The 22,906-nt window shown below is 42.3% G+C and overlaps 2 protein-coding genes across 4 annotated transcripts in view; both read right to left on the bottom strand.

Annotated features, from left to right (window-relative positions):
- Positions 1-1,649: 1,649 nt before the first annotated feature.
- Positions 1,650-13,706, bottom strand: SNAPC1 (small nuclear RNA activating complex polypeptide 1). 2 transcript variants are annotated; one of them, XM_064155288.1, is made up of 10 exons: positions 13,496-13,706; positions 12,406-12,565; positions 11,431-11,571; positions 10,579-10,683; positions 8,743-8,901; positions 7,855-7,929; positions 6,817-6,879; positions 5,744-5,879; positions 4,280-4,360; positions 1,650-2,112 (listed from the first exon to the last, which is right to left on the bottom strand). In XM_064155288.1, the coding sequence occupies exons 1-10, from the start codon at positions 13,621-13,623 to the stop codon at positions 2,078-2,080; spliced, it is 1,083 nt and encodes a 360-aa protein (XP_064011358.1). In that variant the 5' UTR covers positions 13,624-13,706; the 3' UTR covers positions 1,650-2,077. The 2 variants fall into 2 exon arrangements, with proteins under 2 accessions (XP_064011358.1, XP_064011277.1); XM_064155207.1 differs by having other exon boundaries at positions 4,280-4,363; positions 13,496-13,702.
- Positions 13,707-17,023: 3,317 nt separating this feature from the next.
- The window catches only part of HIF1A (hypoxia inducible factor 1 subunit alpha), a 44,147-nt gene continuing 38,264 nt past the window's right edge, over positions 17,024-22,906 (bottom strand). For both annotated transcript variants that reach the window (XM_064155000.1, XM_064155080.1), the window contains exons 14-15: positions 22,374-22,500; positions 17,024-22,209 (exon numbers count right to left, since the gene is read on the bottom strand). In XM_064155000.1, the coding sequence (XP_064011070.1) occupies positions 22,058-22,209; positions 22,374-22,500 (279 nt within the window). In that variant the 3' untranslated portion in view covers positions 17,024-22,057. The remainder of the gene's footprint in view (positions 22,210-22,373; positions 22,501-22,906) is intronic.

Raw genomic sequence — 22,906 nt, 5'->3', positions numbered from 1 at the left:
CAAAGACCTCAAAAGGCGACCACCAAGTGGCAATGAGCATGCAAAAGAGGTGGATATTATGGAAGTGAGTCCCTTGAACTGATTGTAATGACTCCACCTATTCCCAGAACTAACTGTAATAACCCTACCCCTGTAATAAATATGTATGATTTTGTAGTGTAAATATTTCACCTGAAGAAGGTGAAGTGCAAGGGCTCTGGAGGAGGACCTCCCCTTGTCACCCAGCACTGCATAAACATTTCTTTCCTGGTAACACTCTGCGTGTTGTGAGGTCTCATTTTCCATACATCAGTAACTACAGATCAGTCTTTTTAAACAAACCACATCCAAGGCATGCTCTATCCACAGACTAAGCCAAATGACCTTCAGACCAGAAGCACAGTGGAAGAGTGAACATTAAGCCAGGAAAAAGAGGTAGAAAGTACAAGCATATGTGATAACTCTCACTGTATTTTACCACTATAGATTTTTTTTCCTGTATTAAAGTATTATTATTCTGTACCATTTAAATCCAGACTAATAATGACTTTTGGATTAGGATGTGAAGATTTCAATTATTCAACCCAATATTCAATTGTTCAGTTTACTGTATAGTGAATTTCTTGGCTTCTTTCCCCATTAACAAGGTTGAAGGTATCACTGATGCTTAATTATTAGGTTTTCCAGTGTTTAGCCCATTTATCTTTTTGGCTCATTTCCCCTTACTAACCAATCCACTTAATACAGGCCCCTTCTGTAGCAAATTCATTTGTATTTCCACTTAATATTTTTCCCCTTAGGAAAAGGCATTTCAATTCCTTTAGCTTGTGAGAGTCATACTACAAAGCTTCTTAGTAATCCCTTTAGTTTAGGTCTCTTTTGCATTCAAAATCTTTCACATTTTTATATTTCTTGTCAGAGAGGACAGCTCAACTCCTTTGGCTTTTCCAGAGTGGTGAGAGCCTGGAATGGGTTGCCCAGGGAGGTGGTTGAGGCCCCATCCCTGCAGGTATTTAAAGCCAGGCTGGATGAGACTGTGGCCAGCCTGATCTAGGGTAAGGTGTGTATGCCCATGGCAGGGGAATTGGAATTAGATGATCCTTGTGGTCCCTTCCAACCCTGACTGACTCTATGATTCTATTCTATGATTTTATAGTGTGGCTATAATCAGCTGGAGAAATACCAAGGAGAGTAACTATCCACATTCTCCTTGAACAGCTGTGATCAGATTGGTTTAAATTCACAGCCTTTCAAGGATGACCTAAATTTTAGAGCTCGTTATTGTTACTTGTTACATTGTTATTGTTTCTTGTTACAGAAATTCTCTGTCTTAACATTCTCAGCCTATTAACTTCTGCAGTACTGTTGCCTAGCAATCATTTTCCCATCCTCTACCTGTATCTCAGTACTGAGCTTCATGAATATTTCCTCACCCTCTTCCTCCACTGCTTCCCAATTTATAAACATCATTTTGAATTCAAGGTGTCCCTTGCACAGCTTGGGGGCACCTGCAGAATTCATAAACAAACTTTACATGTCTTTGACTAAAGAGTGATCTAGATCTTCTGAAAACAAAGTACAAGAGGTTTACCACCAAGTTCATTTGGCATACCTCTGAGATTAAACCACGATAAACATTGCTTAAGTTACACATTATAAAATGGAGCAAATAAACTGTAAAAAACAATTTATTATACTGATTTTTAACAGTCAATAACCTTAGTTTTATACTAAGAAATAAAAGGTTACAAACACATCTCAAGCAGACAAGTACTGTGTAGCTGTCCTTTTAAGTCTCAGTTAAAACCTTCACACAGGTCAACACGAGTTCCAAATGGTAACCCACATTGTACAAGACACACAACATGGAACCATCTTCTCTTCTCACTTCAAACAGGCCACAGTAACTTGTCTCCACAAGAAGTATTCATGAGGTGCTGTACCATGAGACAGCTAAGGAATACCAGTCATTACCAGTACTCCAGCATCACCTGTAATTCTGGTCCCAGACACTTCTTGTTGCACACTCAATGCACTTTGTATTACCTCCAACATTTTATCATTGGAACTAATGTTAGTGCTTCTCTGACTGGATCCTTTAACATCTTCTTTTGCTCTTGGGGATAGATACTTCTGAAAGGAAATAAAGATATTTTTGTGACAAGCTTTTCAATGTATCATCCCTCATGGGTATGATTAAAGTAGAATTAATTCTGCCCAGCAAAGGAAATTAATTAGATGAGCTATCAAGATACCCTCCCAATTCCTCTCCCCGTGGTATTAAATGTGAAAAAAATAAAATCTCTCTAGACATCTACAACATACTATCATTCAAAACATCAACTACAATTCCACTGATGGAGAAAATAATGTACTTCAGAAGTTAAAGATGTTCATGAGGACCAGAAAAGGTCTCAAGACTTCATTGTGAATTCTGCAAGTCAAATACTCACAAAATCCAGCACAAAAATACCTGAAGAGGTTGCTTATGGATATATTAATACTTCAGAATTTGCTGGCAAATATTCTCAATTTAGAAAGAAACTTTTTCCTCACAATAACTTGAAGGAAGAGTAAGCTAAATAAATACATCATAGACTGGTCCAGGCCAGGTCTAGGGACCTCTAGAGGTCATCTAGTCTGGCCCCCTTGCAGTCAGCAGGGACAGCCCCAGTAGCCTCACTTTGAATGTCTCCAGTGAAGGGGCCTCAACCACCTCCCTGGGCAACTTGTTCCAGTGCTTCACCACCCTCATAGCAAAGAACTTGTTCCTAACATCCAATCTAAATTTACTCTTCTCAAGCTTGAACCCTTTGCCCCTTGTCCTGTCACTGCAGGCCTTTGCAAACAGTTTCTCTCCATCCTTCCTATAGGCCCCCTTGAGGTACTGGAAGGCTGCTATGAGGTCCCCTCAGAGCCTCCTCCTCTCCAGAATGAACACAGCCAGCTCCCTCAGCCTGTCCTCATGATGCACCATTGTGCCTTGAATCTGACCCTTTAAAATTGAATGAATTTACACTGTCTACAACTAAGGTGAACAGAGAATGTAGTCTTGTTCCAGTACTGTAAGATGCTCTGTTGCTTTTCAAAAGAGCAAATATGTGCATGCTGCCTCACTGCAAATGTATTGTAACTGTTTTTACACTCCCTTGTATGTAACAGGATATCTCATACAATTTTAGATAGTAAATTATCTCCAAAAGATATAATCCTCACACTCCTATATGTCAATAAAGCTTTCCAGAAGTTGTACTTAACCCTTTGCTCCCTCTTAAACAAGCTAACTAAAGCCTACTCTTTCAGGTTAAGAACCAGTACATCCGGTCTATCAAGTCTGGTTTTGGCTACATAAGCAAGACCCAGCAGTGTCAGAATAGCAAGGTCAGTGGAAACCAGACCTTTGGCTAGCCAGCTGCTCTCCCAGAAGCACTACTCGTGTTTGAGACATGGCAATAAGGCAGTACCCTGGGCTCTTCCCACAGCACTACAGAATAAGGTACCTCAAGATAAAAAGGATGCAGTTTTCTTTTGTATAATCTCTGTTCCATGATGTGTATGCTCTCCTCAAGCAATATACTGACAGCAGACCTTGCAGCTTCTCAGTTGTGAAGCAACTCAAGATCCTCTAATATCTCTCTTTGTACTACATAGACCTAATGCCTCTGCAGAGCAGCTCCACCAGTAGCTTTGAGAAACCTTACCATAGCTTCCAAGTAAAAATTACATTTCCAGTAATACAAGTGACAGTGAAGTCACTCCCTCTGCTGCTGCAGTTACCAGAATCCTAGCCCAACTGTCAGAGAAAGTCTAATACAACAGAAGATGCTCTGGATGCATCTGCATTGGAACTCAGTCCCTGAAGCCTGCCCAGCTGAAACTAAGGTTTGAAGGAAGACTTATATGTCCCCTCATTTCCACTACGGTGAAAGAAACAAGGGCTATTCTGACCTCAAGCACAGGTTAAGTTCCCAGAGCTACTAGAACAGCTATCTTGTCTGTGTGGGAGAATGACCCAAAAGAGCATGTTTCCCTACACTCTTCAAGCTAGATTTGCATCACAGAAGTCTACCTTCAACTAAACCTATTTTAACTCTGAAGACACACTACTGAAATCTGTGTACAAAAACATGACTCAGAAGGATTTTGCAAGTCTCAAATCAAAGCTTCAATTTTCATGCAATAATTTAGCCTTTTCAAGGCAACAGCACATGGCCTAAAGTATCATCTTCAGGTTCAGAAAACTGCAGCATAGTAGAGCTACTAAAGAGCTAGCCACCAGTTTGTTAGAATTTCACTGTACCTTCTTCATCTGAGGTTTCCTCTTTGATAACAGGCATTCCAATATGCCGAGTAACAGCTTCCTTTGGCATTTGCATTTCACCTGCTGACAGATTTTCAGGAAAAAAAAATCACTTTTTTATTTGCTGCTTCTGCATGTCAGGTCCAGCAGTTTAGATTGTTTGCTTGCCGCTTTCTTGGCTTTCTAGTCAAAGGCAACAGAGAAGCACCTACCTTTCAAAGTACTTCCATATGGCCCACTTAAGAAACCTTCAATACCAGTTCATACTACAAGTTTAAAGCATATGCTAGACACCACAAGTTTAAAGCACCAACTCAGTCCAGAGATGCCCTTATTCTTTTATTCAGAAATGCACCTATTCCTCTTAAATATTCCATCTTCTGTTTTAAAGTGAAGCAAAAAGACTGGATGAGGCACTTAGTGCCATGGTCTAATTGACTGGATAGGGCTGAGTGATAGGCTGGACTGGATGTCTTTCAACCTGGTTGATTCTATGATTCTAATTTTCTTAGTAGCTTTTTTCTAGCAGAAGCTAAGGAAGTCAGAAAACTACAAGTTTAGAACCTCAAAATTGAATCCCTGAAGTTCATTCAAAACTATTTTGCTGCTCAATCTCCTTTAAATTAAAAGAACAGCAAAGCAACTAGCAATTTAGGTACTGCATATCAGAAAGATGATTTCCTTAAGAAAATTAATTCCCTATGTTTTCAGAAATAGAAGACAGAGATCTAAAGAAAGTTTGGAAAACAAAGAAAAAATGCATAAGCAGGGATGTGCAAATACCTAGAAAGTAAAAGTGCTCTAATTCAGATTACATAAATGCTATGAAAGTAAAATAAACCAATCAATGATCAGTTCAGGTATGCCAAACATAATCATCCACAGAAAGGATCTCTCCAACTGAAACTTGAAATATTTAATTTCCTTCTCATCTAGAAAAGTAACCTCACACCAGGTCATATCTCATGTCAAAATCAGTCTGTCTTCAAGTTCTAAGATTTAATCTCTTTTAGAGTGTATTAACATGAATGTTGATGCCATACAACAAGAATCTGTATAAATGGCTAATCCCTTAGAATCATAGAATCAACCAGGTTGGAAGAGACCTCCAACATCATCCAGGCCAACCTAGCACCCAGCCCTAGCCAGTCAACTAGACCATGGCACCGAGTGCCTCAGCCAGGCTTTGCTTCAACACCTCCAGGGACGGTGCCCCCACCACCTCCCTGGGCAGCCCATTCCAATGGGAAATCACTCTCTCTGTGAAGAACTTCCTCCTAACATCCAGCCTATACTTTCCCCAGCACAACTTGAGACTGTGTCCCCTTGTTCTATTGCTGCTTGCCTGGGAGAAGAGGCCACCCCCCACCTGGCTACAACGTCCCTTCAGGTAGTTGTAGACAGCAATGAGGTTGTTAGTCTCAGCATCATACCCTCAACAGATTTCACAAAAAAATGAAATACCTTTCATCTGCAAAGAATCTCTTCTTGTTGGCTGTGGTCTCTTCTTTCTTCTACTTCTGTTTGGAGATTTCCCAGAATTCAATCCTGATTCAGAGGAATCTAACTTTACTTGACGATGTCTTCTGGATTTGGAAGCCTAGAATGCAAACATACCTATGAATGACACAAAAAAGCTAAACTTCTACAGCTAAACTTTCACAAGACAGCAAGGATCAAAGCATTAATTTCCACGCTGGGGTGGAGAAGGGATGGAAAGGGAGGGAGGATTACACAAGTTACTATTCTTCACTTTTAATTGGACAAAGTGCCTTTTTTATGATTTAATGGGTGTTATCAGTTGAGATTCTGTTAACAAAACACTAATTTACTTCAAAACCACTGGTAGTTATCAACCTACATCACATTGTGCACCACTGTCTGCAAAGGAAAGGAACACTTCTGAAAAGTGCTGCACCATAAAGTCTCCTTACTGCCATATTTTGCTTAAGTGCCTAGGAAACATTATCACTGCACGTTCGAAAGTCAGGACTGCTATGCACTCCAGAGCTCCATTTCATTTAATAATGCATTTTTCAATAAGAGCTTAAAAAAATTGAAGTTCCAATGCTTCTCACTGGCCTGCTATAAAAAAAAGACAGATTAAAAATATTTTTTAATTAGCAAGCTTTGGAAGAAGGTTTCCAAGAACTTCCAACTGAATTTAAAGAGAATTCCATTTTCTCGAGCGTCTCCAGAGATTCCAACATGTAGGTTTCAAGGAATTTGAACAATTAAACTCACAAGTATTTTTATTCCAGCCATTTAAAATGCCATCTACTTCAACAGAGCACTAAAAGATACCTTGTAAAGTAAAATCCCCCAAGCACAGACCATATCTGCACCCTTTCCATAAACCTAACAACAGTAAGAGCTTTGTGTCTACCTTACTTGTTAGAAAAACTGAACCATTTAAAGGTTGAATTATAGAGTGAAATTTTAACTCATTCCTTTCTGACCCAGTATTTGCATTAAATTGGTACTCAAAACTGTTCTTTAAAAGTAAATACAACTCCATTACCAAATTTTACACCTACCTCAGCAACTGCAGAGTAAGACTTGTATTTGATTCTAGCCAATGCATTTGCTCTTTCAGAGCCCTGCAAAGAAACAAGAGATCAGTCAGAGAAAGCTTTCATACTCTATTTCATGCTCTATTACATTTCAGTATTGAAATGAAATCTCATTAGACCATCACTTGAACAGTATCTCACTGCAGCTATAATTCTATAATTAGTTCTATATAATTAGAATGCTACTGAACTGTTGTGGTTTTTTTTTAGTTCAAATTTCATTAAAAAGGCAGAGCACCATTTTGGTTGCCTTCACTATGATAAAGCCCAGGAGAATAAAATAAAATCATAGAATCAGCCAGGTTGGAAGACACCTCCAAGATCATCCAGGCCAACCTAGCACCCAGCCCTGGCCAAGCAACTAGACCATGGCACTAAGTGCCTCAGCCAGGCTTTGCTTCAACACCTCCAGGGACGGTGACTCCACCACCTCCCTGGGCAGCCCATTCCAATGCCAATCACTCTCTCTGACAACAACTTCCTCCTAACATCCAGCATAGACCTCCCCTGGCACAGCTTGAGACTCTGTCCCCTTTTTCCATTGCTGCTTGCCTGGCAGAAGAGACCAACCCCCACCTGGCTACAGCCTCCCTTCAGGGAGTTGTAGACAGAAATTTCACATCTGAAATTTCACATTCTACTCAAATTCAAAGCTGAAATAAGCAAGTCAGTACAACATGAGATAATTTTGTAGCATTAAAAAACCCATTTAGCTTAAACTCCAGAATAAACCATAAAAGACTTCGGCCAAGAAAATACATCTCCTTTCCCTCCTTACATGAAAGAGACCTTTTATTGCAAGCACCTAAGAAACTGAATGCTCACAGCTTACAAAAAGACAATGCAATTTACAAACAAAACCACAAGAAAAACCAGCTAGCCCCACTAGTCTCGAATGAACTTTGACACTCTCAAGCTTTGACATACATTGCTTAGCATGCGATTTGAAGGCAAAAAAAGATCTGGCCTGTGCCGTGTAGCAAATGACTTCATTTTTATTACCTCTGATTCTAGCAAAGTTTCTTCCTTCTTTTTAGTTGATATTTCACCAGTTTCTTTAACATTTCGGAATAATTTCTGGGGGAAAGAAAGGTAAAATTAAGTGTTTGTCACTTAAGTGTTAAAACTCAAAAATGAAACAAGTATTTATCCACACGCTAGTTTTATTCTTCAATCAAGGAAAGGCCATGGTGTAAGACTGATGAAGAAGTGTTATAGAAGTATTTCATATGGTCACTCTAATACTGCCTGTAAGTCACATCTTCCAGGGCTTACCTCTCAGTAATCATTTATGTTATCATAGAGGCACTACTACATAAAGGTCCAGCTCTTTTCCCCATATACCATAGTTCTGCCAGAGGTTTTGCTCATTCAGTAACTTCACTGAATGACAAGTGTCGATGTGCTTGAAAAACCTTTGCTCAGTGAAACTCCTTTCAGGCTGCTACTGGCACAGTTAATGAGAACTGCTCCCCAGGAAGGGAATGTTTGAGTAAGTCCTGCTTTGGTTGGAGTTTCAAGAGCCTCACAGAAGCTGTTCAGTGTGAATGCTGTGCATGGAGCATCCTGCCTCAGACTAGATTGTGGCTTTGACAGACAGCTCTGGAACTGCCTGCAGTTGTTTGTTCCTTCACACTTAGTGTGGTGCTGGAGTCTGATCCTGCACTGCTTGATACCTTTGGGCTCCTTTCCTCAGCCAATCCAGTGGTTTGCATTGGGTTTCGGTGCCAACAAGATCAAATATTCCACCACTGCACTCTCCCCAGCAGTTAAGAGTTCCTTCTGCTGAAGTCTGAGACTTACAAAGTACATTCGGGGTAATGACACTAAGGCAGTCGTTGCATGCTCACACAACCTGTTAAATTGCTCAAGGTGGTTGATATCACCTACCAGTCTGTTCTGCTGCCACTCCTGATGTTCCAATGTTATGTCTTTAAGATTAACTACAAATTCGTCTTTTATCAAGCTCAGTGCCTTGTCTGGCTGGGATTTGTCAGCTGAAATGACACACTTCATTTTCTGATAATGTTCATGAATATTCATTAGTTCCTGAAAGAAAAAGTAGTACAAAATCCAGCAGCAAAGCATTATTAGTCTTCAATGAACAAACCTAGGGTTATACAGACCATACCAAGGAGATCATGGAACTAGCATGAGTGTTAGAAACTGATTCTGTTTAGATGAGCTCCGTTTCAGGGAGCCTAACAATACTGCTACCTAGCACTGTCCCATCAGTTCACCAAACAGGCAAAAGAAGAAAGAGAATCTTGCAGTACTTAAACTAAGAAGGAAGTCTCAGTGATACTACAGATCAGGCTTTGGAAGTCTCTTTCTACTATGGTAGCTTGTTTTCATCTCTTTAGAGAAAGCACTTCTTCCTCTTGAAGGAAGCATGTCTTCTCACTGTGCCATTCCACAGGTCACTGAATTTTGTATCACTATAGTCAACCTTACTGATCTCTGCTAGCAACAACTGGGAAAACCTGTAAACAATGACCTACTGCTGAGTCATAATAAGCAATGCAAGAGCCTATGAGCATACAGCAACAGAATGAGGCAGAATGGTTTTAAACTACAGTAGGGTAGATTTAAGCTGGGGATTAGGAGGAAATTCTTACAATGAAGGTAGTGAAATATTGTAATAGGTTGCCCAGAGAGGTGGTACAGACCCCATCCCTGAAAACATTCACAGTCAAAATTTATGGGCCCTTGAGCAAGCTTAGATAGTCAAAGATAGTTAAAAGAGCCACAAAGGTGCTTAGAGGGTTGGAGCATCTCTGCTGTGAGGACAGGCTACAAGAGTTGGGGCTCTTCAGCCTACAGAAGAGAAGGCTTCAAAGAGACCTTATAGTGGCATTCCAGCATTTGAAGGGGACCTACAGGAAGGCTGGGGAGGGACTATTTACAAGGTCTTGTAATGACAGGACAAGGGGCAATGGGTTGAAGAGGGGAGATTTAAACTAGATGTTAGGAAGAAGTTCTTTACAGTGAGGGTGGTTAAACACTGGCACAGGTTGCCCAGGGAGGTTGTGGATGCTCCCTCTCTGGAAGTGTTCAAGGGCAATTGGATAAGGCCTTGAGCAACCTGTTCTAGCACGAGGTGTCCCTGTCTATGGCAGGGGGTTGGAACTGGATAATCCTTGAGGTCCCTTCCAACCTAAACCATCCTATAACTCTATGATTCTGTGTCCCTGCTCACTGCTGGAGTCTGGACAAGACAACCTTTGAGGGTGCCTTCCAACCTGATGCATTGTGTAATTCTATACCCAGCTTGCACTACTCCATTTTTAATAAAATGTATTAAACAAACAAGTATTAAAAAGGAGAAATAAAAGTTAGAAATAAACAAATTCACATTACCAAGCCTCCAGCTGCAACCTGCTGACATATCAGAATAAACAAGCTTCCCCTCACCCACCATTTTCTGGTTTTTTTGTGCCTAAGTGACAATTAAACATATATACCCTTCTCCTTTTACATCATATTGAGGCAAACCCACAAAACATTAGGGCACATTTTAGTGTTTAAAGAGGCCACAATTCTTCCAAAACAAATACCATGTTTCCCAGTGTTCAGTAGAATTGTTGGCACAGATGTGCTTTCCATAAGATGATGTACCAAGGACAAGACTGCCAATTAGACAAGTTACAGCTCTTGGACAACAGAAGAAGAAAAAAAACTAAACAAAACCCTAGTGATTAATCTGTATCTTAAAAATTACTGTACCTCCAATACATCATTGGTGATGAGGCTGTTCACTCTATTATTTGGGTCCTTAAATTCTTCCTTAAATTGCTTTTCCTCGATTTTCTTCTTAGTTCGGTAGTTTAACTGAAGCAAAAGAAAATGTTTTGTAACCTAAAAGCAAACTTTAAGTGGCATCTTCGCCTTGAAAACTCCTACTGCATATTCAATCATCAAGAGATGCTCAAAACTCACAATGATAAACTCATTTCATCAACAATAGCATGCAACTTTACTGTCAAGTGCTCAGCACCATCGATTCTCAAAAATTATCCCCTAGTTATGAACAAATTCAGCCTCCAGATTCAAAAGTTTGCTATTCCCACAAATTAGAAGACATCTCAAAAACAGTGAGAACATTAGATACTGAGACTATTTTCATAGAATCATAGAATCAACCAGGTTGGAAGAGACCTCCAACATCATCCAATACAACCTAGCACCCAGCCCTAGTCAATCAACTAGATCATGGTACTAAGTCACCTCCAGGGATGGTGACTCCACCACCTCCCTGGGCAGCCCATTCCAATGCCAGTCATTCTCTCTGCCAACAACTTCCTCCTAACATCCAGCCTATACTTCCCCCACCACAACCTGAGACTGTGTCCCCTTGTTCTCTTGCTGGTTGCCTGGCAGAAGAGACCAATCCCCACCTGGCTACAACCTCCCTTCAAATGAGAAGCACGCTACATACAATCCTCTATGCTGTATATCAGATACATAACTACCTAAAGCATTTCCACACAGCTCCAAAGCTGAACTAAGTACAAGAGAGCTGCTGAACTGTCAGTGGTATTTCACTAAAAATGCTAAGTCACTGATGTGATGACTCACCAGCTTTGGCATTGCTGTGAAATGGAATGCTCTGGCGAGTCGCAGCGTCCTAAAGATGTATGCTGCATCATAATGCTGGGAGTCTATCAGATCCTGTTGAAATCTCTGGATTTCAGGCCAATCCTTGAGTGCAATTCTGATCTGCAACAAACCAGCTGTATGTTGAAATATGCAGATTGATATGGCAACACATAGAAGTTAATTCAGCTGAATACCGTGATCATGCCATATTATGTGCTGTACTTGGGTGTCAAGGGTGTAACATGCCACATGATTACAGAACTACAGAAAGCATCCTACTATAACATTTGTTACTGCCTTCAACATTTTATGCAAGACTATACTGATGTGTTAAATATTCTCACTGCACTTGCTTTAACAGCATTATGGAACACAAGCCCTTTGATCTAGCTCTTCACATTACGAGATGCTTGAAACAACACATACTCAGGAGACTCACTCACCAGGTGATAAGAAATAATAACTCATACCATGATGTGCTGTCAGTGAAATGTTCACAGAAGTATCTCTATCTTCTTGCTTTTACTTTTCATCCATGTTCTCTGCTTACTTCATTTTCTCTCTACCCTTCTGAAGGTCAGGTTAGACAGGACTCGTGAGCAACCTCATCTAGTTAAAGATGTTCCTGCTCACTATATTGGGTTGAGCTATACAACCACTAAAGATCCCTTCAAGCTCACAGCATTCTGTGAGTCTATACTTAAATTACCTTATTTCATAACCCCTGGACACTCTAATAGCTGCTATATAGTAGCGCATTTAAAATTCCCTAAAATAGTTTCCATTAAAGGTATTGACTGCTTTGAAGTTAAGATATGAGATGGAACAGCATCATTGTAGCAACTTTTCAGCTTCTTATTTGGAAGAATCTGTGCAAACTGTGCAATACAAAGAGATACACCATGTACACCATCCACCTGCTATGTCCTGAGAATAAAACTGAAGAGCTGTTACCTTTTGCTTTGGCTGGCAAAGCTGTGTATTATAGAGCCCATATAAAAGGTACAGAGCACCAACTCGAATCTGGAAAGCGTATGGGGGCAAGAAGTACTGCTGTGCCAGCTCTAAAGTCATCTTTGTGAGCTTATTCCTCTCCAAAGCTCTTATTCTACCACTAAAGGAAACAGAAACAAAGCATGTTAAAATCAGAAACTGAAAATGCAGGCTTTAGAAAATATATCATTCAGAGATATGTTTTGATTCTTAAAACTTTAAGACTCTAGTTCTGGGAAGCCTTCAATGACAGCCAGACCCTAAGTTCTCATCACAGGATATGAGGAGTTGGAAAGGACCCAAGGAGATCATCGAGTCCAACTCCTCTGCCAGAGCAGGACCACACAACCTAGCACAGATCAGAGGCACACACCCAGACAGGCCTGGAAAGTCTCCAGAGAAGGAGACCCCGCGACCTCTATGGGGAGCCTGTGCCAGTGCTTTCAGACCCTTACAGTAAAGAAGCTCCCCCTTGTGTTGAGGTGGAACCTCTTGTGCTGCAATTTACACACCCATTGCTCCTTGTCCTATCCCAGGGAGCAGTGAGCAGAGCCTGTCCCTCCACTCCTGGCCAGCCCTCAGATACTTATAAACGTTTGTCAAATCTCCTCTAAGTCTTCTCTTCTCCAGACTGAAGTCCCAAGTCTCTCAGCCTCTCCTCATCAGCCATGCCCTCTAGTTCCCTAAATCATCCTCGTGGCCCTCTCCAGCGGATCCCTGTCCCTCTTAAACTGCGGAACCCAAAACTCAACACAGTAGTCAAGATGAGATCTCACCTCAGCCAGGCAAACCTTTTCAAAAGCTACGCCTAAAGAGGCCTCACTAACCAACCCCCTTATGGGTCCCCACACTACCCCTGCACTAGCAGCGTAGAGCTTTGGGAAGCGGAAAACAGGGACTGCCTGAAACCAGGACACATGCAAAGGGAGGCCAGCCGGACCCGCTGCCTTTCACGATGCTGCCGCCGAGGGCTGCTCGCAGCAGACAGGCGTCTGGAGCGGCGGCCCGGTAAGGAAGGCGGCTGGGCCGCCACGGCTGCTCGCTCACTCACTAGAAAATGGTGTGAAAGCGGCGCTCCCGCCACATCTCGGCGAAACGCTCGAAGCGGACGGTGTCGGCCTCCTGGAAGGCGCCGAGCAGCTCCTCGCAGTCCTCCTGCAGCCCCGGGACCGAACGCATCACGCCACAGCTCCACACCGTGCGCAGTTTCCCTTCCGATACCCTCAGACCGCCTGCGCAGCCTCCCCGCGCATGCGCCGCCCGCCGCCGGGAGGTGCAACTGGGGCTGCTGCGGGGCAGCGGAGCTGCTCTTGCCGTTCGGTTAGGGATGGAGTGGCGGGAGGGCGTTCCGCCTGCTGCGGAGGCCGTTGCTTCTCCCACTGTGCAGGATGAGTCTAGTTCACAGACACAGAGCCCCTGTCGGGCAGCGCGCCCCTCAGCCAGCCGCAGGGAGCAGCTGGGGAGTGTCCCGTTAGGGTGGGGGGCAGAGGGATTTGGGCGGGAAAGAGCGGCCGGGGAGCCGGCCGGGCAGCCGCCGCCATGCGGAGGCTAGAAAATCCGTTGGAGTTTCGCCGTTCCCCGCCCGTGTCCCCGCAGAAGCCCCACAGTGAGCGCAGGGACCGGGGGGGTCGTCTGAGGGAAAGAGGTCTCGGCAGCGCCGCGCTGCGCCCGCGCTTCGCCGCCGTGCAAACGTGACTCGCCGCCACGCTCCCGGCCAGTCGTGCCCTGCCAAGAGTTACTGCCGGTGTCCCCGGCGCTGCGTGCCCCGCTGCCGAGGGTCGGCTCAGCGGCTGCCCCTCACCCACAGCAAGGCCGGCCGGAGGGGCTTGGCGGCTGAGGGAAGTCCTGTTTCCGCCTAAGCGAGCGCGGCGCGCAAGGATCAGCAGGCGGCCGCCCCCTTTGAGCTCAGGGCGGCGTGCCGCCCGCTCCCCGCATGCACGGACACACGTAGGCGGCCGAGGCGAAGCCCGAGCGGGCGGGGAGGGGGCCGCGGCTGCTGAGCCGCACGTACAGGGTGGGTGGGCGCGGCCTCGCCGGCGGCAGAGAACCGGGCGGTGGGGGTTCAACAGCCCCGCGCACGTCTGGGCGAGCAGCTGCCGAGGCGGCGAGGGGAGAGGAGCGCTGGTGCCGGACAGCTCCATGCCCCAGTGAGTACGGACCTGCGACACCGGGGTAGGCGGGCGCGCAGCAAACTCCGGCTCGGGGCTGCAGTTTGTTGGAGGTAGTCGGTTTTAGTGCTGTCAGCCCCGCGAAGCCCAGGAGCCCTCCGGCAGCTCCCTGGGGAGTTTAGGTGACGGGGTTCTGTTTTCAGGGTTGTTGCCTCAGGAATCCTCCGCTGGCAGCTGTCTGGGCTTGGTCAGGGCCGGGCTGCGGGCAGCCTGCGGTCTTGTGGGAACGGGGCTCGGCAGCAGCAGCACCTGCGCTGCAGAGGGAATCCCCAAGCGTCCGAGCGCTTCTGCATCCCAAAGGGGAAAGGGGTTCTGCTTGTGGGGAGGCCTCCTCTGCGCTGAGGAAACCTTAACGGATGGAAAACGGTAGGAAAAAATAGGGAAAGGGCATAGAACGGTGCGTTGCATACTGCCTTCGGGACATGTAAACCCGCAGGAGTTGCGCGCTGTGACCAGGTTAACAGTTCGCGTTTCACATTCTCAGATGATTAATTGTAAAGTCTGCTGACTGGTACCGCGATGCTCTCCGTTCTTAACATCAACTGATTGATCCAAAGGTAGATCCTTCAAGCTAAGCGCTTCCACCTGTCAGCGCCTATAGTGATAGCAGCTTCCACAATGCTTCAGGCATAAAAGCATCTTTCCAGGTTTCCCAAAGGTTGTTGGAATCTAACCTCTAGCAGCCTTTATTTGTGATGAGTAGGAAATGAGTGGCCAACAGCAGCTGTTGTCTTTAAGCACCACTGATTGTCACTGTCACTTGATTGCAGGAGCAGAAGCATTTACCAGGGCTGTTAGATATGAACTGGACAGGTACTGGCAGCTGCAGGGGGACAGTTGCACCTGCTGGCGTTTGGCTTATTTTTTCCCCCTGAAAAGACCTTTTCATCTATCATTTGGACTCATGTTCAGAGACATCGGGCAGTGACCCCCGTTCATACACTACGTGATCCTGTCTTCAACAGATTTTGAAACAGAATACCAGTGCTCTTGGGAAAACAGTTAAGAGTGCACTCCTCCCCACAACAGACTGGAGGATTCAAAGCACAAAGGAAGTTAATAATTGACACATCATGGAGTGAGTTCATCCTTACTTACAGGTCACACCAAGCCCTATATAGTTACAGGCTCTGGAGTGATGACAAATTTGTAAAGCTTGAGTGTGTTTTCTGACTGTTGTATTTTTAAGGGTGCAGTGATTTCTGTGTTTTCTCAGAGATGGTACTTCAAGAAATGCTAGGTGGAATTTTTTTTCTTCTTTCAAGGGTGCATGCTACATTTTGTGTAATATAATGCAAGATGTAGTGAGGATGAGGCTGCTGTGCCCATCTGTCAATGCGTGCTAGGTCTTTCCACGCAGGATCTCTTTGCGGAGTTCCCCCTCTGTGATTTAATAAACTGCTTTCCAAACTAAAAAGTCAGAAATAACCCCCCAGATTTGAAATGTAATTAAGAGGATGTAAAGAGCATGGTGGTTACTCCCATGCTCTTTATAACTCCCAAACAAAACGATGAAGTCCTCTTTACCCTACTAATTCCTAGTCGTAGCTTTAGTAGCCGTTCAACCTGCATGGATGTAAGTAACAGGGTGTTCTCTTAGCACACATGGCACAAGATAACTACTTTTGTTTTTAAAGGCACTTAACACATTTTCAAACTGAACACATGAAAACTGGCCATGTTAGTGGGTTTCCATGAAAATAAACCATGGCTCTATTTTATTAAATAGCATACTCAAAGTTCTGTATGTACAGACCTATTTGGAGTACCAAATAACAGGATCATACTCTACTGTGGCAACTCTCACATGTGCCTTCTGCTTTCAGACTTCCCCAACCAAGACAAAACATCACAAAAAATTTAATCTGTGCAATAGGAAGCAGTCTTGGTTTAACAGGACAGCGAGTCATGAGTTCTTGTCAAGTTATTTGCATGTAATAAGAAAAACTGAAGTTGCCTCGAGACCTCATTGGATTGAAAGTAGTTTTTGTTACTCAGTGTTCTTGATGTGACTACTCAAAGAGGTTGCATCAATGTTCTCTGCCCCTCTGGCTCCCTATCTGTTGCTTTCTTCTTTGTTTAGCTTCCCACAAGAAAACATGCAGCATCCCTCAAATCTGAGTTGCTAAATATGTGCTTAACCTCTTTTGTTTGTGTGTGTAGTCTACTTAGTTCAGGTGGGATAACCATTCCGTTTCATGTCAGCAGGACACAGCTGTAAGGTCACACAATTTATTTACAAACTAAGACCACTAGTATGCCTAGCTCCTGATTTTAGTGGTAGGAAAGTCAGACCTCAAACACGGCACAGCCATTGTTTAGTTCACTTCGAAAAGTGGTTTTACCATCTGCTGTCTCCATCTTTTAGAACAGGGATAATGGCTGAACAGAAAGATCACAGATGTCACAAATTAGAAACAAACCCTCTCTTTTATTGAATTTTGTACTGTTACACAATCAAAAAGAAATACAGTCACAAGTATGTCAAAGTGTTTCAAGAGAAATATCAATTGCAATACGTTGTACTTGGTTCCAAAAAAGAATTCCATTAAAATATACCACTTCTTCATGAGAGAATACTGCTATTATTCACAAAATCTACCAGACTGTATACAGCCAGTAGCAAACTCTTAACTTTTTGGTAACTTGGCAAGCCTTGCTCAAGGTAAACAGGGAAGCAGAAGGAAAATGACAAGTCATTTCTAGAACTTGGATCAGAATCACAACTCTCCGGGATGGAGCTTTCCAGGGAGTCAAGTGCCTAATTGCTATTTTTAAGGGTAGCTGGTTACCCAACTTGAAAATTCCTATGAAAATCATCTTCCTACCAAGTACTTCTGGCCTGTAAAGTGTTCATGCTGGACAATTATAGTTTGAATAGCATGCCTAAGTGCAGTGACATTTGAGTGAGATGTGTGTTCTGTTCAGCAGCAGCTAATCAGGAGAGACAGGAACAGATGGTTGACCTGGGGCATGTGGAGCCTGGTTAACAGTGCTCAGGGACTCGCATCTCCCAGCTTCCACAACACTGTTCAAAGGAAATGGTTCATTCAGCAGTGTAACAGGGGAGCAAGCTTGCCAACAGATACTGGTGCGGCAGCTCACATTCCTGCCTTTAGCTACCATTGTGCAGCTCTTTCATTAAACAGCTTTTTAAATAGTGAACAGTTACTATTAAGTAATTGTTCAATATGTAAGCCTGTAATCATCAGGCTTTTCTGATCCTACGGTTATTTCAGTGGAAGCAGAGCTGATCAATGAATCCAAAATAAGCTTTGAAAGTCTTTTAATTGTTGTGTGAAGTTTAAAGTGTTCTCTGACCTTACTCTCCCATTCTTTAATTCAGTAATCACTCAGGGAGAGTTTCATGGCTGTGCACAGGAAAGGAAACTTAACAGTAAAGTATTCCAGTTTCACTCTAAGGTCTTCAAAGGTCAAAACAGTCTAAGCTTAGTTCACCATGTGGGAAGAAGTTGTGTTAGAAACGTGTACTTGGGCCTCTGGGCTACCTTAGTTTACTCACTGTATTACACCTGAGATCAAGTTCCTGGACAGTAGACTTAAGTGATTTGTTGGCAGCTACAGCTGAAGTTATCTGTAACTATTTCTCAGATAAAAGAATGCTGTTGTCATAAATACTAGTTTTTAAAGATTCCTTTGCCTTCCACTGTGGTTGATAAAACAACCTACTAGACTGCATACGTTTATGAAAAAAAAAACCAATTTATTACTGTTAGCACAGCCATGAAGGCATGGTTTGACTCCTGATGTGGTCACAGTCACCTCCTAGAAGATAACTTTGTTACTCTCCTCAGTTTATCACTTCCACATCATCAAGCATGGTTTTTGGGTATGCATAAGGAAAGGGGAGTGTGTTCTTTACTACTGGTGAAGAACAAACGCTCTAACGTAGCGCCTTAACATTTTAAAAGCTAACAGGTCAGCTACTTCTTTTAAAGAAGAAAAAAAATCTTCTTCACACTTACTAAGACCTTTTAGAAAAGAATGTATTCTAGAAGCTTGTCTCCAAAATATGTTTAGAATAGAGCTGGGGTATTGTTAGTGGAAGGAAAAACAAAGACACCAACACACACCAGCACAACCAAAAACACACGCACAGCCTCAGCCGAAAAGCAGCAGCTGAGTTATGTACTTCTAGGCTTTGAAAACTCCCACGTGCATTTAGCAAAGCTCTTTCAGGGACAGGGCAATTACTGGTCCTTTTCCATGCATTCTTCAGCATCCCTAGGAGGTTTGGGAGGCAGAGGGCTGGGGGTTGGATTTATTTTGTTTTGTTTTCCCCTAAACAAATGACAGCTACTGCAGTTCATTCAATTAACTGCTTCATTCAGTGACTTTTACCAGGACAGGAAAAAAAAAAGTTTTGTTAAACCATAAAATAAAAAATGTAAGAGTCAGGAAGATTTAGATGAAATTACTTAAATCCACAGCTGCTGTCATTATCATTAAGACCAGAGATTACTCCAGCAAGCTCATAACCGTAAGTCATGCGAGTCACTTAAGTCTTCCTTCTCTTTTTAACATGATTTTTCTCAATGAAAATTCACATCCCTCTTGAAAGTACACTGACGAGGAACTGAGAGCTCCAAACAGATCAGAGTCCTCTAAAATAAGGTCTAGGTTAGCAGAACAATTGGCACGAAGCTTCTCTCAGGAGATGAAAAAGGATAACTCACCAGGCAAGCTCAGAGCTTGCTGAGGCACAAAGAAAAAGCAGAACCTACTTGTACCTTTCACATGTCGGCAAGGCTCTCCTCACTGTCTTGCAGAAGCATCGTGTCAATCCATGCAGGGCTAAATATAAGGGATGGCCCTAACAGCTGGTGCTTTACCTAAACCTTCACCAACCTTACTATTAAACCTTCTGTCTGCTGACAGAGGTGGCCTTGAAAGAATGCAACCCAAGAGACCACACACAGTAGGTATGCAGTAGCTCTGCCAGAGAACTTGATTAGCTTCGTACACTGCATTCAAAAGCCTGCATTAAAATAGTTAATAGTGTAGTTTAGTAGCAGGTGTATGTATTAAAAACGTTCTCTGCATAAAGCTTCACCTGTACACTTTCTCCTCTTTGTGCAACTTTTACTCAACCTTTTAAGTATGCAACTATCTTCCACTACCAGTGGCTTGGTTTTTTTTTCAGTTGGTAGCTAGTAGACTCCATTTAGTTTGATACAGTGCTTGTGAATACAGTGAATTGATACAGTGAATTCAGTAATGGTCATTTTGGACAGCAGGTTAAGCTTATATTGATTTCAAAAGACCAAAGAGCTGAGTGAAACCAATTCTTGTGACACTTCATGTTTGATTTCTTACGCTGAGTCATAAAAATGGTTTAGGCTAGAAAAGACCTACAAGACATTCTGACATGCTATGATTAAGCCAAACCACTGACCTAACACTACCAAGTCTGCTGCTAAACCATGCTGCTTAGCACCACATCTACATGTCTTTTTGAATACCTCTAGGACTGATTTAACCACCCACCTTGGGCAGCCTGTTCCAGTGCCTGATAAGCATTTCAGTACAGTTTTTCCTAAAATCCACATTAAGATCTTCTTTTAAAGCGTTTTGAAGAATGCACAAAATACTTTGGCCATGTTTACATATTACAGGGTTGTACCTCAGTATGACAGCAAAATGAAAGAAGTAAAAGCTACTGAGTCAACTGCACAAGAATGCAGAAACAAATTTTATCATCAAGTACCAGCTTAAATTTCTAATTGTGCAGTTTTGAGATAGAAATCCATCTTTAACTGATCACGCCTGTGAATTTACTTTCTCCTGCTTTCCAGTATTACCTTGATAAAGCTTCCAGAGATAAGCCTTTAAGCTGTTCCTAGGAAGAATCCTTCCACTCTGATGTAACATAAACAGAGTCTCCTCACTTTCAAGTTTGCTAACTGGTGTGAGAATAGATTGAAGAAGTTTAACATCTTTGGCGAGCGGTAGTACGACACTGTCTAGGAGACTTCAGTACTGGATAGGCTCAAAGAAGTAACACAGAGATGTTACAATCAAAATAAGGAAGCAGTGATTTCCAATCAACTCTAAGTTAAAAAGGGAACACTGATGAACAATAACCACTAACAAAAATATAAATTATCTCATTTCTCTCAGATAACACACTCCCCAAGGGGGCCTGGTCCACATATAGTTTATTGATGTAAGAAAACAATACAGTTAGTGTTAGATCCAACCACAAAGAGCAAAAGAATGAGTGGATGAAGGTTTTGTACAGTACATATAGGAAAGGAAGATGTTTGTGACAACTATATATTTCTAAATAAAAAGGTTTCTAAATATATCCAAGTTATGGAAATCTACATGAAAACATATGGATGTTAATAGCAACAAGGTGCATAAACCCAAAACATCAAAATATTGAGCAACTCAATGATGTACTAGATAAAACTTTGCTAACAATGCAAGATGTTTTACAATCTGCTTGAAATATCACCTCTACCACACAGGGTAAGCTGAACATTTAGATTTAAGTTTCATACACAATATTAGCATTTACTTCAACAACTACAGGCAGGGAATTTTCTTTTTAAGCTGGCAAAGTGACTACTTTAAGAACATCAAACTCTCTCTAAATTGAGACTGTATCCAAATAAAATGCTGCTAGCCCTTTCCAGATAAAGCCTTTTCCTTTGACTACCCACACTCATTTAAGTCAAAAGCATAAGACAGCATTTAAGAACAATTTATATTACAACGTGAATAATGACATAATCCAGGTTTAAACATGATTTCATAGGCAAACAAAAGAAGATTCTTCTTTAAAAACTAGGGTTTTTTTTTTTCTTTTATAAATGCAGAATATATTGCATGAGGAACTGCTGGTATTTATTTTTCTTTAAGAAAATATATTGTGCGATTGTGGCTACAATGCACTGCTGCAAAGCATCGTTGTTTCTTATAAAAACTATTAAAAACAAACCCAAACCAACTTCTTTGAACACAAAGAGAGCACAAGTCTTCCAACTCCCTAGGAAAAGCAGGATAGAAGTGCTGCCAGTTTCTCCCGTGGTGATATTTTACTCATGACAAGTTTTGGTGACCAACTCCCCAGCCAAAAAATAAATATTTTCTTGTGGGTTTTTTTTTTTCCTCCTTTTTTTTTTTTTAAAATCAGGTGCATATTTCAAAGCTGCTATTGCAAGTGTGTTTTAAATGTAATGGACTTAAAAGTGTATCTACCAAAGAATTATAAAAATGAGCTATAGTTTGAGTTATTGTTACAGAAAGAACATATTAAAAAGACCGTCAAAATAAGTAGAAAGGGGATCAAAACTGAACTAACTGAATTAGTGCAGTACTGTAGCCAGGCTTCTAAAATCAGATATAGAAAATATAAATAGACTGCTTTAGGTGATGATTCACCAGTGTCCAAAAAAAGGAACAAATATTGTGAAAGCTCAGTTAACTTGATCCAGAGCTCTGAGCAGTTCTTCACCCTGTAGCAGGTTTCTGTTGCCTTGTATGGGAGCATTTACTTCGCAATCATAACTCGTGAGCTGGGGTAATCCACTTTCATCCATCGACTGCCCTAGAAGTTTACTTGCTATGTCTAAAAAGAGGGAGGGGAAGGAGAAAAAGTGCACTTTATTCACCACAATCAACCTTACCTCCCTTTAGGAGGTTTTGGAGGAAACTGGATACGTTTTTGTCATTTGTTCCTCTTTCACACAGTCTCTCTCCACCCACCTCTAGCTATTAAAAGGTGATACTAACCAGTCGATAGTAGAATGATTGTCTTCTGCTCCACTCCACTATGACCATTTGTTTTGCATCCTTTTACACGTTTCCAAGCAAGTGTCGCATTTCCTCCACGGTCACCTGTCTGCTGGAACAAAGACCCCTAGAAAGAAATAAAAGAAAGCCTTCTTATTGAATAAAGCATCTTTCTGGCTCTTCCAAACCAGCAGTTCTTGTCACTAATCACTAGCGTAGGCATCGTTACAATTTGAAATGGACTTCGTTCAGAACTTGGGAACAAACTTATTTCCAAGTGCACTGGCCTTGAAAATGATTGAAAAGGAAAGTGAAAGAAAGATTTCAGGACCTTACATCCCTTACAGAAAATAGTTACTAAATTCTGGTTATCATCAGTTACCAGTCTCATGATTAGCACGTAGCTGTACACATACACACCCACTTAATTACTACTGCTCTTCAGTGAGTAAGCATCAGGTTTTCACTGAAGTCTCTAATGGTTTTCTGCACTGGAATTAAGAGTGTAGACAGGAGATTCAGGAACCTTGAGA

The sequence above is a fragment of the Pogoniulus pusillus genome, chromosome 1, assembly GCF_015220805.1.
Source record: "Pogoniulus pusillus isolate bPogPus1 chromosome 1, bPogPus1.pri, whole genome shotgun sequence".
Lineage (NCBI taxonomy): Eukaryota > Metazoa > Chordata > Aves > Piciformes > Lybiidae > Pogoniulus > Pogoniulus pusillus.
The sequence above is the reverse complement of the archived record's forward strand: the minus strand, read 5'-3'. Positions and strand labels throughout refer to the sequence as shown.

What these genes read in the sequence shown, in the direction of transcription:
- SNAPC1 (XM_064155207.1), bottom strand. Translation starts at nt 13,623, where the DNA reads ATGCGTTCGGTCCCGGGGCTGCAGGAGGACTGCGAGGAGCTGCTCGGC. An exon ending in TCACAGCAATGCCAAAGCTG is followed by an intron (nt 10,684 to 11,430) that starts GTGAGTCATCAC and finishes CTTTTGCTTCAG; the next exon opens with TTAAACTACCGAACTAAGAA. An exon ending in TCACCAATGATGTATTGGAG is followed by an intron (nt 8,902 to 10,578) that starts GTACAGTAATTT and finishes TTTTTCTTTCAG; the next exon opens with GAACTAATGAATATTCATGA.